Raw genomic sequence first — 15,135 nt, forward strand, 5'->3', positions numbered from 1 at the left:
GAGTTTTATCGAAGTAAACACGGAAACTATATTTCGGGTTCATATCTTTAATGTGTTCACCCATTGTTTTTCTGCACTACGCCGCCGTCGCTGACAACGCCTAAACACTTTCCATTGCAAAATTGGGTCAGCTATTTTAAACTAACAACGCGTATTTGAATGTGTCGCCTGTTTGGCGTTGTCAAACGAATTAGATAATATAATACATATTTCAAGTAAAAATTAGCAAAACTTTGTAGTAAATTTGGCTACTTAGGCGTTTATCACACTTGACAAAGATAATTTTATGTTTGCAAATGCGGTCAACACGTTTCATCACGATTGGATAATGAACACTGAAGTTAGCGTACATGTATGCACAAGACAAACTTCCTATTTTGTAACATATAAGGGACATTTATCTGGATTTGCTTATGCAAATTACCCCCACGTTCGGACTTAACGGAGACATCATGCTTTTAAAGACTGCCACCAAGTTTCATCATGATGGGACATTATAATACAGTCATTAGATATTGTCTGCAAAATACATATAACTACTAAGACCCAACTTGACCGAAACTTTAAACTGGCACCAACTTCCATCATGTAATACTTTTCAAAATTACATGTTATTTTGACTGTGCTGATCCTTATTGGGCATCATTGCCCATAAAGCCATTATACTGAAATGGCGAATTGTCTTATCCAGCGTGAGGAAGATTTCCACGCCCTGCAGAAAAAACTATTGAAACAGTCGTCTTCTTACTACTAAACATAGAGTATAATGCCATCATCGTATCGGATACGTAACTATGTGAATTTTAGATTCTTGGTGACGCCATATTTTTTCATCCTTCAGAAGGGTTTTATCCGGGGCAAAGAAAAACAAACATAATGACAAACACTTTTTTGGCCTCGAAAGATTGTAAAGTAGGTCAATCACGTCCAATATCAACTGAAATATAGATTAGATTTACAAACTGTAATAACGTTGTGTAATGTAGTTATGGTCATTAACTTTACGAATCAGTAACCTGGTAAAGAAGTCACCAGACATTACCATTTTAGGAGAGAACTAGCTTATGTATGGGATTCCCCAAGTGCTTGGTCAAAGGGAGGCTATCAAAGACACAAACGCCCCAGATGATAGGATATTTAATAAATGAGCTACTCTTGCATAAAAACTTGAAAAGTACAAAAGAAACCGTTCATACGCTTCTTGATTCATCACAAATTACAACATCTATAGTAAACACAAGATGGAAACTGAGTATAATTGGCACGTGTGTATTGTGCATGCAATTGAGAATATTCAAAACAAAATCTTTACAGGCTTCCTTTATTATCTGGCATTATAACATTGCTAAGTAGAGTCGGAAAAAGAAGGCACTTCAAAACATGCCAACAAGAGACGACAACATTTTGTTAACAAAATATGTTACTTCCTAGCAAAAGATTTGCATCATAGCACTGAAGGGCAGAGAGAAAAAAATTAAAAGTTTTAAAATTATTTACAATCTCTACTTTGTACACTTTTTATTATCAACAATTGATATTTGAATGGTGTAGTTTTTTTTTTAAATTATCAATTTAAGTACAGTAAATCAATACAAGAGAAAACAGAGAATATATTCAATTATACATGAATATCGTCCATGAGCACAACCTTATGCATATCTGGCATTCAACGAGTCCTATTGTTCCCTTAACAAATCTACATGCTTAAATCATATTTTATGATGTACTTTTCAATCTGCAATCATTTATTTAAATGAATGAACAAATGAACTTGAAATACTAACTGTTATCTCACTTTTTTATAAATGTCACACTCATTCAATCATGTTTTGTATAACCCTAATATAAACAGAACATTTCAACATAAATCTTGACAGCCGCGGATCTATAAGCGTGTTTGATGTTTCTGCATTTGAAATCAAAATATTGTAAAACTTTTTTGTATTGATGAACTACTTCTTTTCAATGGTAAATACTGATATACAAAAATATCTGAATAATAAATCTTTCACTCTACCACACAAACAAAATAAATAGTCTTGGATAAGATACTTGATGTATAAGACTTGCACAAAAATAACAGAATGAAGTTACAACAAATACATGTACAAAGCTAAAAACAAGTACAAAATTGTAGCCCCTTTCACTACGAAATACTCCCATTATATTGTGCAAGTGAAAGGGCCAGAAAATATGCTAGTTATCATAATGATACGGCATAATAGAATGGATCGTGAAGCCAAGTGCCTTTAACTTTCTGTTTTGAAATGATTCAGTTTCACAAATAACACCTTCAATACATGGTATGTATTTGTTTGGATGGTGTTAAACTAAGAGTAAAACCAACGGAAATTCAACATCATGTTAAACCTCTTATTTCTCAATTAACTGAACACATAACGGAATCCTTGTTCACCTTACAAAATATGTAACAAATTTAAATTCAGCATAATTGACCTATGATCTTGCACGAGAAGAATTAATGGAATTGTTTAATTTTCCACTTTACATACTAAATAATGGGTTGACAAATTTGACTTTACTATTTTTCCTGTTGTGTCGATGGCAGAAACAGAAATCTTAAATTACAATGTGAATAAACAGTCTAAATTAGTAGGAATGAACAGCTAGTTGATGGAGAGACAGCTATGTACAACTACCTTACGTATGTAAATAAAGCCATTGAAGCTACACAGCATAATGAAAATATTTTCATAAATTTTCATAGAGTTGTAACAAATCATTTTTGTTTAAAATTAATTATTCTCAAACTGTTTCTAGGCCCACAGAAATGAGTTCACAGCTTCAGTTATTCTAGTTATAAAGTGTTCTTTTTACTAAGAAAGTTCAGAATGCAGATGCCTGACAACAAATTGTGACACATTACATACTTCCTACAATAATCTTCCGATTCACGACGCTCAGCCACTCAAACAGTTCAAGAATGGTGTTTCTAGCATTATAAAAGCTGACAGCCTCTGCCTTTCTTTTTTTTCACCTGGAGTGCGGCACGAGTGGCAGTCTCAAAGACTTCCCGTACACCCTCCTTTGTTTTGGCGGAGCACTCCAGGTAGCTGAAAGCATTGATTTTCTCCGACATAGCCCGCCCCTCGTCAGGACGCACTGGCTCTTGTTTCATCTTCATCAGCTCGCGTTTTGTGTTCTCATCATTGCGAGTATCTTTCTTGTTTCCTACAAGAATGATGGGAACATTCGGGCAGAAGTGTTTCACCTCCGGTGTCCACTTCTCTGGGATGTTTTCCAAGCTGTCTGGACTGTCGATGGAGAAGCACATAAGAATGACGTCAGTGTCAGGGTATGACAAGGGACGCAGCCTGTCGTAATCTTCTTGACCAGCAGTATCCCACAGTGCCAATTCAACCTGAAGTAGAAAAACGAACAACCTTTAAGTTTCATTAATTTTGTACTCAGTACTTATAACAGAACATTTTTCTTAAACTGCTACCAGCAGCACAGTCATAGAGCTGAAATTTAATATGAATTTCAAGACCAGGGTTCCTTACTGCATTTCTCTACAAAATAAGAAAATCAAATAATTATTTGTGGAATTAGTCAAATTTTCAGATTTGCTATATCTTTTTTGTTTCTTTACTTTATGATCCAGTCATTCATCAAGGCTGTAGACAAATGGAGCATCATGCAATTTATAATACATGACAGACCCAATTAGATTGTTGCCCAGGGAGTACCAGTAGTTTTATCTTCATTTTTTTTTGAAACAACACCGATCAGTCTGTCTTTATCCCGAGCTAAATATCCTTTCTGTCCTTATTTAATATTAAATGTTCATCGACATACTAATACAAGGACTTTAATCATTTCAAAAGCAAAACGCAATTCAATACGCATAGTGTTAAGAAACAATAACAATATATCTTCTAACCCTTGTCGCAATCACATACCCTTGACCTCTTAGAGGGACAGCTGCAACATGCAGCCTTTTCAACATCTTCGACAAAATGAAGGCATTCAGTTCTCAAATTTTGATCATAATCTTGAACATGCCCTCTTCACGTCCACTTGCATTATTGAAAACCATAAGATTTTATTCAGATTACCTTGAAGGATTCATTGGTGCATCACATGATGCCCATCCATTCATGGATACTGAGGTTGGTCAACTCGATATTGTAAATACCCCTTTCAAAGCTTGAAGGAACTACCCGGTACACATCTGATATAATTGCAAGAAAATAAGAAAATTGTAAAAGAATTATATAAAATTCATATCGTTGTGTACAACTCACTGAATCTTACTTACTGATTTATCACATCGCTAAAGACACTTGTATCTTTTGTAGTTCTTGCTTTACTCAAGGTATGTTTTTTTTAGAAAAGGCAATGTTGTTAATTGAGAGAACACAGCGAACCCTGTCTTAGGTAAAAAGAAGATTCGAGAGGGCATTGGCCAGGAGTAAATATATTTTTATATGTACTAAAATGTATCCTGAATAGGTACGAGCATTGAAAGCTGATGCCAATTATTGCCTTCATACATCAAGCCAATAAAACCATAGGATGATACCAATGCAAAAACGTCAAGGGACAAGACCAAGCCAATAACATCATCGGTCAAGACCAAGCCAAAAACATCATGGGACAATTCCAAGGCAATACCATCATAGGTCAACACCAAGCCAAAAACATCATGGGACAATACCATCTTAGGATTATACTAAGCCAAAAACATCATGGAACAATACCAAGGCAATACCATCTTAGGTCATAAACAAGCTAAAAACATCACAGGTCAATTCCAAGGCAATACCATCATAGGTCAACACCAAGCCAAAAACATCACGGAACAATACCAGGGCAATACCATCTTAGGATTATACTAAGCCAAAAACATCATGGGACAATACCAAGGCAATACCATATTAGGTCATGAACAAGCCAAAAACATCACAGGTCAATTCCAAGGCAATACCATCATAGGATTATACTTAGCAAAAAAAATCATGGGACAAGATCAAGGCAATACCATCATAGGTCAACACCAAAGCAAAAACATAATTTGACAATACCAAGGCAAAACTACATGGGACAATACCGATGCAAGACCATCATGGGACAATACCAAGACAAAAACATCATGGGACAATTCCCAGGCAATACCATCATAGGTCAACACCAAGCCAAAAACCTCACGGGACAATATCATCTTAGGATTATACTAAGCCAAAAACATCATGGGACAATACCAAGGCAATACCATATTAGGTCATGAACAAGCCAAAAACATCACAGGTCAATTCCAAGGCAATACCATCATAGGATTATACTTAGCAAAAAACATCATTGGACAAGATCAAGGCAATACCATCATAGGTCAACACCAAAGCAAAAACATAATATGACAATACCAAGGCAAAACTACATGGGACAATACCGATGCAAGACCATCATGGGACAATACCAAGACAAAAACATCATGGGAGAATACCAGGGCAAAACCACATGGGACAATATCAAAGCAAAAACATCAAGGGAAAATACCAAGGCAAAAACACCATGGGACAATACCAAGGCAAAAACACCATGGGACAATACCAAGGCAAAAACATCAAGGGAAAATACCAAGGCAAAAACACCATGGGAGAATACCAAGGCAAAAACATCAAGGGAAAATACCAAGGCAAAAACATCATGGGACAATACCAAAGCAAAAACATCAAGGGAAAATACCTAGGCAAAAACACCATGGGACAATACCAAGGCAAAAACATCAAGGGAAAATACCAAGGCAAAAACACCATGGGAGAATACCAAGGCAAAAACACCATGGGACAATACCAAGGCAAAACACCATGGGACAATACCAAGGCAAAAACATCAAGGGAAAATACCTAGGCAAAAACACCATGGGACAATACCAAGGCAAAAACATCATGGGACAATACCAAAGCAAAAACATCAAGGGAAAATACCAAGGCAAAAACATCATGGGACAATACCAAGGCAAAAACATCATGGGAGAATACCAATGCAAAAACCATCATGGGACAAAGGCAAAGACACCATGGAACAAGATCAAGGCAAAACCATCACGGGACAATACCAAGGCAAAAACATCATGGGACAATACCAATGCAAGACCATCATGGGACAATACCAATGCAAGACCATCATGGGACAATACCAATACAAGACCATCATGGGACAATACCAATGCAAGACCATCATGGGACAATACCAAGGCAAATACATCATGGGACAATACCGATGCAAGCAGTCGTGGGACAATACCGATGCAAGACCATCATAGGACAATACCAAGGCAAAAATATCAAAGGACAATACCAAGGCAAAAACATCATCGGACAATACCAAGGCAAAAATATCATAGGACAATACCAAGGCAAAAACATCAAGGGAAAATACCAAGGCAAAAACACCATGGGACAATACCAGGGCAAAAACACCATGGGACAATACCAGGGCAAAAACACCATGGGAGAATACCAAGGCAAAAACATCATGGGACAATACTAAGGCAAAAACATCATGGGAAAATACCAAGGCAAAAACACCATGGGACAATACCAGGGCAAAACCACATGGGACAATACTAAGCAAAAACATCATGGGACAATACCAATGCAAGCCATCATGGGACAATACCAAGGCAAAAACATCATGGGACAATACCAAGGCAAAAACACCATGGGACAATACCAGGGCAAAACCACATGGGACAATACTAAGCAAAAACACCATGGGACAATACCAATGCAAGCCATCATGGGACAATACCAAGGCAAAAACATTATATGATAATACATTATGGGACAATACTTAGCAAAAAATTATAATGGGACAATACCATGGCAAGATCATCAAAATGGCATTACTAGGGTTACTTATCTCAATATTGAATTCAACAAAAATGGTATTCCCATGAGTGTTGTATTAACAAGTTTCATGATTGGATAATATATATATTCTTAATGTTTGCACATTAAAAACCAACTATATTTTAAACTATAAGGGGCAAAGTTACTGATGCAGCTCATCATACGATTACACTAGACCAACACGTAAAGCCCTCAAATAATGTTACCATCATAATGATAAGATTCCACAGCACTCAAATAAGTTCCTGAGAGAAATGTTCCAAAACACCATCGACAAATGGGATTTCTCAAATTACCGTCATCCCATTTCTTAACAAAAGGGAACATACTTTTTTTTATCATTTATGAACAAATTAACAATAATTTATTGGCATAAAATGCATCAGTATTTTGTTCACTTGCATAAAAGTCAAACAGCAATTTCCTGTGACGACTTGAAGAAAAAATTATTATAGGAAAACATAAGAACGCAAGTCCAAGATAAGAAAAATTGACAGCAATTGAAGTTTGACAATAAAGAGATAAAGCTTACATATTAGCCCCATCTAAACCAGGTTATGCACCACAAATCACATTTAGACTGATTTCTTCTTCTTGACACTTAACTTCTGGTCTTTTACAATTTTTCGTCCCTTTTTCTTATTTATTGCCAAATACTTATCAAGTTTATATGCTCACGGGGAAGATGTTACTCACTTGGTAAGAACTTGTGTTCAACCCATTTTTGTATACTCCTTGTAGTAAATACTTATCATATAAAAAGATATGAAATATAGATAAATCAGAGCTTAAAGCCATGCTCTGACAGATTTACCATTTTGACATTTTTTTATTTTTGATACGAGACTGCTGACCAAATTTCAGACTGCATGTTTTCATATTTTTTGTCCAAAAATTGATGTTTTATACAAATCTGCGATCTGAACTTTTGTCAGCAGTCTTATATCATTGGTTTAAAAACATTTACTTAAAGCCAAAAGGCTAATTCAGAAATTTTGTGTTTTTGTTAAAACCATACATCTCTGAGGGTGCAGCTTTGCACATTTGGGGGGAATCACCTTAATTAATCAACAGTTTATATAATACATGTAGGATATATTGCATTTTAAATTGCAGTTTGACAAATACTCACATGGAACAGTTTCAATATACATGTATTTGATATTAATCGTGTTGCTGTCAGGTCTTTGTTTTGACATGCATCTGGTTCCATGTAGTGATGTACTTTTATCATAAACATCTTTTGTCGGTTTCTTCTTTTTCACCTTAAACTTTGTTAACAATAACAGATATTGGCAAAAATAAAATCACCACATTCCATAACACTCCAACTTTCACTTGTTTCCCAATAGCAATTGTCTATGGAATTATGGGAAACTTCTCATGCATGGCCACAAAATTACAACCCTTCATATAGGCAAGCTTAACAACTTCACAAGTGAGCTTTTTGTACTTGGATCAATCACAATATGCATTAACACACCTCTACTTCACTCTTGGCAGTTGTAATAACAAAGACAAAGATTTTTAAATAACTTGGGTAAAAAATAGTCATGCCGAATTATTTGTTATGAATATCCAAGAAATATTTTAGAAACAGAAAATAAATTACATTTACTCACAACAAAATAATTAATTTACTGGTTTCATTTGAAACTTAAGTTTTGGACATTAATTTAAATTACAAGTTCATAATTTCTTAAGTACAAAATTTTTTGCATGATGGGCATTTCCCAACTTCCACTGGAGATCAACAATGAATTGATAGAAGTACAAATCGTATTAAAGATGTACTCTTATTCCCAAATAAGATTTACCACAATTAATATTGTTTTAATATTCCAAAAAGGATGAATAAATGTTAAAAACAATGGTTCTTATGATAGAAGTTTAATTTGAAAGAAATGTGCATAAAATATGGTATTTCTACCTTAGGAGACTATAGTAGATCACAGTAAATCTTTAAGCATTCACCAATCACTTAATATTTTTGCGTTTTCTGCTATTAAATACACGGTTACGATATTGCTATCAGTAATTAACATTTTCAATAAATGCATTATTGAGTAAGTAGTTAAGGGTTTATCAGTCAAAATTGATGTTTGTTTTACATGTTTATGCATTGATTTTGAATAAGATTGTCACTTTAAAGACAAGTGATTTTAACAGCTGATTTAACATAAGGGGAAGGAGATGTAATGACACCAGTCTACTCTACTTAATGGTGTTTTATTTGAAAGAGTAAACAAGAGTACAAGCCAGGTATATGGAAATATACCATAAACAATCACACAAATAGCTTAACATACATGTTGTGTTGAAAAGATATTCCTGATTTAATGAAACTGCAGAAAAGAACAGTGATGTGTATCACTCAACATAGACTGGAATGAAATATCAATACAGATTGTAACACATGATGGTATGTATATTAAAAATAAAAATAAGAGTGAGAAAACAACAAAAAATATAAAATCATAATGTTCATAGCAATGCAACAATTATGAAAAAGATGTGAGGTTTATTTTCTATATATTTCGGTAAAATAATCAACCATGTTTAAACAAGCTGCAGTTTTGTGTTATCCAAATGACTGTAAACTAAAACAGATGTTGATTAAAAAGGTTGTTTGTCTTGGGAGGGTCTCAACTATAATGGATTATAATTATCGTTCATCTTTAATGGCAATGTGTATAAAACAATCCAAACGCATATATTTAAGATTTTAGACATCTATATCAGAAAATACAAGTCAGTCATCGAAAGACTTAAAAGAACAAGCAAGAATTCTTGGTCTAGTGGTAGGTGTAACAAACTTAGCAGAGCCCTGCAAAATTGTTTTCAGAATATGAACAAGCCTTGAAAGCATGTAACCAGTGCAGGGCTAACTCTTTACAAGGTCTTATATTGAAAGCGTAAAAAAGCTGATAAAAGTATACACACTTGTACGAACAAGGTCATTCATATGAACACTCTTAATACTTTTTTCATTATACTAGCAGGGTTTAATTGTGAAAATTATGCATGATAGGCAACCTAACACAATATATTACATTAATGTTCACAAATACACATGCATATTTAATTGTAAATATATTTTAATATGTACACAAAATTAAGTTATTACAATATACAGTCCATAATAGAAATGTACCAAAACAGCCAATTTCATTTGCAAATGCACTGGTTTTTCATAAACATTGCAACATGACCACACACAGATCACCTAGTCAATTTGTATCAGATAGAAGGATGACATTTCTAACCTAGACAGTCAATTCAACACTTGATCTGTAGGTACAACACCTTAGTATAAAACCTCAGCCTAAAATAATTTACATTTCTTATTTCTCTTCTTTTTAACTTGTAAAGCTGCTCTAGTTGCTTGCTCAAAGACTTCCCGTACACCCTCCTTTGTTTTCGCTGAGCACTCCAGGTAGCAGAAAGCAGAAATACGCTCCGACATGGAGCGCCCATCTTCCAAACGCACTGGCTCCTGTTTCATTTTAGACAGTTCACGCCGGGTGGCTTCATCATTTCTTAGATCTTTCTTGTTTCCTACAAGAATGATGGGAACATTCGGGCAGAAGTGTTTCACCTCCGGTGTCCACTTCTCTGGGATGTTTTCCAAGCTGTCTGGACTGTCGATGGAGAAGCACATTAGAATGACGTCGGTGTCAGGGTATGACAAGGGACGCAGCCTGTCATAATCTTCCTGACCAGCAGTATCCCACAGTGCCAACTCAACCTGAAGTTAAGATAAACATGAAAATAAAATATCAAAACCAAAGGCAGTTTTTTACTACTATTTTTACTGAAAATGACTTATAATCATTTTGTTGTGTTTGCTGTACTATGCTTTACCCATAAAACAAAAAGCACAGGTCTTGCTGCCACAATATTTAAAATATAGCTTTATCATCTTATGTCTATTCAAGTAAAAATATATGAATATCATTATTATATATCTGCAAAATTTCAGACTGTATGGCAGATATCTATCTGTAAGATTCAAAGATTGGACATATAGACTAAGATCTGAACAAAACCTAGTAGCATTGATATATAACTATACTACACAGTAAACAGTCAGTGCATTCCGAAAAGAAGAATAACTTAAAAGGATATAATTTTATCTGTAGCCTTATATTCCCATGTGGGTAAGCTAAAGGTGTGGGACTTTCAGAACAATCAGTCTATATACTGTCACTGTATAACCTGATGGAAATCTTTAAAAAAAAGTCATTCAAAAACTGTCACTTATATGCAATGAATTAACTGGAAATAGCAAGTTCAGAAAATGATCACAACAGATCCAAATGATGTTTCATGCAAACAAAAAATAAACTGTAAATAATAATTTAACTAGAAAACTAGACTAGCTGAAAATAAACAGACAAAATATGGATGCAAAGAACAACAACACTGAGGGAGGAACTACATGCAAGCAAGACCTGTCAGTCAACAAGTTTGCTCTGAAAAATGACCTAGTTTAGAACTGAATATAAATAAGTGACATTCAGGTAAAAGATTTTTGTTACACAAATATAGCTCACAATTCAACTATTTACAGTTTAATGTCATTCTTATACGTATGCAACAAAAACACTCAATGAACACTGCAACAGAGGGGACTCATGCTTACACAAAAGTGTAACTCACCAATTAAAATACTATGGCTTCTAACAAAAAGGAGCACCGAAACGCGTGAAAGAGTACGGTGAAAACGGCTTGTAGATCTTAATACACCTCTCTGTGATGGTGACACAAACTCATAGGATTCTTAGTGACATATATATCTATATGAGAAGTAGGTATGATGTTCCAATATACATTATCATGGAAGGCGTCCACCTAATTTCACATGTATCAAAACGTATAGCATTAACAGAATAAAAGGCAATCAAGCTTGACGTTGAAGCACTGAAAAGCAAAACTGTTTATTAACTGTATCAAAATAAACAAATGTTCTAAAACTCAGTCTCACTTTAAATTATCTGAGAACAACACTTAAAATACCAATGACAACAATAAAGTGTTGATGTACTTTAAGCAACTATTTCTGTAATAGGAGACTTTCATTTGAATAAATTAATTTTATATAAAGGCAACCAACAGATATTCAAAACATCACATTAAAATAAATTATTCTTGTCATTGGCCACATGGAACTGCTTTCAAGAAATTAACTACCATATATATATATGTCCTATTAAACATGCATGCCTTATGGATGTGCCAAGGGTATTTCGGATTATATGAAAGGCACAATGAAAATTTTAACCTTCAACTCCAAAAAAATTGATAAATTCCAATGTAAAGCTTACAGCAGCCTTTTAAGGGCAAAGCTGACTTCATGCATGTAATGAAACCCCATACCCTATATTTGTACAAAATGCCAATCACTATGCAGATGAACATTGTTTAATGATATATTGAAGCCATGTATTTAATGGACCATTTTATTGAAATTTACAAAGCATGGTATATTCACAGCTACGATGCAATGGATACTGATTGTTATTTCGTGTTTTTGACTTGAATAAAGTGGATTTTAAAAAGTTGCTAAATGGAGAAAAAGGCCTTTTCAGCGCGAAGAGTTCTAGAAAGACACGCACCATGCTAGTTTAATAGGACATTCGGTATAATTTACAAACAATGTTAAATAATTATGGACACAATTGTACCACTTACACCCCTGTCTAGTATAATATAGTAAATGCTAAACCATAAAATCGACTAAACTCTGGACGTTTGTAGTTTGTGTTGAAAATTATTTCCATTCTTCAACTACGTTATCATCACCAACACTATCAATGTGGAAACGAAAGTACAGTAGAGCACAATGATGCCAAGGCTATGACAACATTGACCGTCTTATTGGATAAACAGATGAGCTAATGAAGATATTTTTTAATATGTATTTACCTGTTTGCCATCTACTTCAATATCTGCTACATAGTTTTCGAACACAGTTGGTACATATACTTCAGGGAATTGATCTTTACTGAACACTATGAGTAGACAAGTCTTTCCACAGGCACCATCTCCTACAATGACCAACTTCTTACGTATTGCCGCCATTTTTTTGTCTTCTGAAAGGATGAAAAACAACATTACTTATTGTTATTGCATTCTCATGTGCTTCAAGAACTAGACTTTTTCAGCATTTTTAGAGAGATATACCCCTGTCGAAATTAACACATGCCCGGCACTGGTAAAATGTCTTTTGGGCTTGTACAAATTCTGAGTTTTATATAGCATGGCCTCAATAGATAGAATTCACGCTAGTTCATCCAAAAGTCTTAGTATGATGACTGGTCGTTTGATTTTGAACTCTGTCAGCTGTAAATTATTCATACAGAAGACAGACTTAAAGGGCAACCTTTTAGTCTGGACAAAAAATAACAAATGGATATGTAGAGATTTATCCAGTTTTGGCTGCATTATGGCTAGGTCATGATAGTTTCTCCATGCTTTAGGATATTTTCATGGACATCATGTCTGTTCTAAAATGTGTGCAATTTTGGTTGTCATGATATTTAAAGACAGTACCAGCGTTATCTCAAACAAGTAACTAAACGCAAAATATACCACAGTAGACTGGTTTATCTTTTTTTATTAATATATGTTAATATAATACTGAATAATGATATAATTTTGTTTCATAGCAGTTATCAGTACAGGGTCAGTACAATCCACGTCTAAAATAATAGACGTGTTATACGGGATTCTTTCAATCCCTAACGTCTAAACGGGAATGTGCAAAAAACGGGGGTGTTTTAAAATATTTAAATTGTTTTAAGTGAAGTGGTTTAAATAGATCATAAAGAGTTATATTCATATTTTACCATGTAAGTGAAATGTTATTTTGCACTAAACAAGCATTTAATGCATTAAAACAAGTTGTTTACCTTTCCAAAAAACGAAAGTTGACAACAATTATGCGAAGGGGAACAACTTGATACAATCGTAATAACTCGGACACAGACAACAATTATGCGAAGGGGAACAACTCGATACAATCGTAATAACTTGGCCTCCTCCGAAAAAGCTTCGAGATAGACCTCGTTATACAATCGTAACAACTCGGCCATGGCCGAAATGTTCCGAGCGATTTAAAACTGTGCCCTGAAGCCTTGCAGGTGCCCTTCATGTATAAAATGAAAACAAAGCTGTCAAACTCATAATTATAAGTTGGATATTTATTTTTATGTACGGAACTAATACAAAATAACATTATCTGGTAATATTTCTTGTTTTTATGATATTTTATAGACGCTATATGCTTTAACCCGGAATCCTGATCGGAACAACTACCCACTTTTGATACTAAACAATTTGTACGTGAAGGATTTGCCATATCAAAAAATCTAAAAAAAATCCATCAACATACAATTATTTGGACTAAGTACAATCCTAGTAGGGTTTGGTTAATTCATAAGACAAATCAACATGAAAAATCATGAAATATAACAAAACACCGAAAGCATGCAAAATTTGCGTTTTTTTTCAAAGGCACCAAAATAATTAGCAAATGATTATTATAAATGATTATGTACAATAAGTATTGCTGTCACCAGGAAGCGTTCTCTGGTTCTGAAATGATGTCATTCAAAATGGCGGACGCATACTTTCGAATAAGAAAGCCTTAAATTTCAAGGCAATGAGAGTAGTAAAGCATTTTATGTTATTTGAATGATCATACCAAGACCATATTCAATTAAGAAAAGCCCACAAAAACACCATCACTGATCGTTTTGTGACATTTCAAGTATTTTCCCTGGGCAAGTCGGGAACAATAAATTAACATTTTCTCGTTAAATAAGAGTCTTAAACAAACTGTGTGACTATATAAGAGTGTTTATGTACAACATTTCAGTAAGCTAACTTTTACCTGTAGTTAATTTCTCTCTAAAGCGTTAAAACGCTTCTTTTTCAGCTTTTGTTTATCATCAAATTCAGGCCACACCTCAATAGCTTCGTAGAGCGGGGTATGACTAATGGCAAATCTTACGAGATATTTCAATGCATTGTGGGATAGCGTTTCCGGCGGCACAAAATGAAAGTGAAAGTATCGAAGTGAGACATTTAAGAACGTTCTTCGTTTGTTGTTCGTTTGTTTTCATACTTAATGTGTTAAATCATCAAAAGAAAATATTCTTACCTTCCTCTTATTTGATAGATGCAACAAAACATCCACTTACAAGTTATCTCTGATTCTAAATGCAGTAGGATTACAATTTTATTTATAAAC

The 15,135-nt window shown here is 34.3% G+C and overlaps 1 protein-coding gene across 1 annotated transcript; it reads right to left on the reverse strand.

Annotated features, from left to right (window-relative positions):
• Positions 1 to 1,124: 1,124 nt before the first annotated feature.
• LOC128216434 (ras-like GTP-binding protein RHO) lies at positions 1,125 to 14,911 on the reverse strand. Its single transcript, XM_052923000.1, has 4 exons — positions 14,776 to 14,911; positions 12,807 to 12,973; positions 10,243 to 10,626; positions 1,125 to 3,382 (listed from the first exon to the last, which is right to left on the reverse strand). Exons 2-4 carry the CDS (start codon positions 12,960 to 12,962, stop codon positions 2,960 to 2,962), a joined length of 963 nt encoding a protein of 320 aa, XP_052778960.1. The 5' UTR covers positions 12,963 to 12,973; positions 14,776 to 14,911; the 3' UTR covers positions 1,125 to 2,959.
• Between the last annotated feature and the right edge of the window lie 224 nt (positions 14,912 to 15,135).

This window comes from Mya arenaria, chromosome 14, assembly GCF_026914265.1.
Source record: "Mya arenaria isolate MELC-2E11 chromosome 14, ASM2691426v1".
Taxonomy (NCBI): domain Eukaryota; kingdom Metazoa; phylum Mollusca; class Bivalvia; order Myida; family Myidae; genus Mya; species Mya arenaria.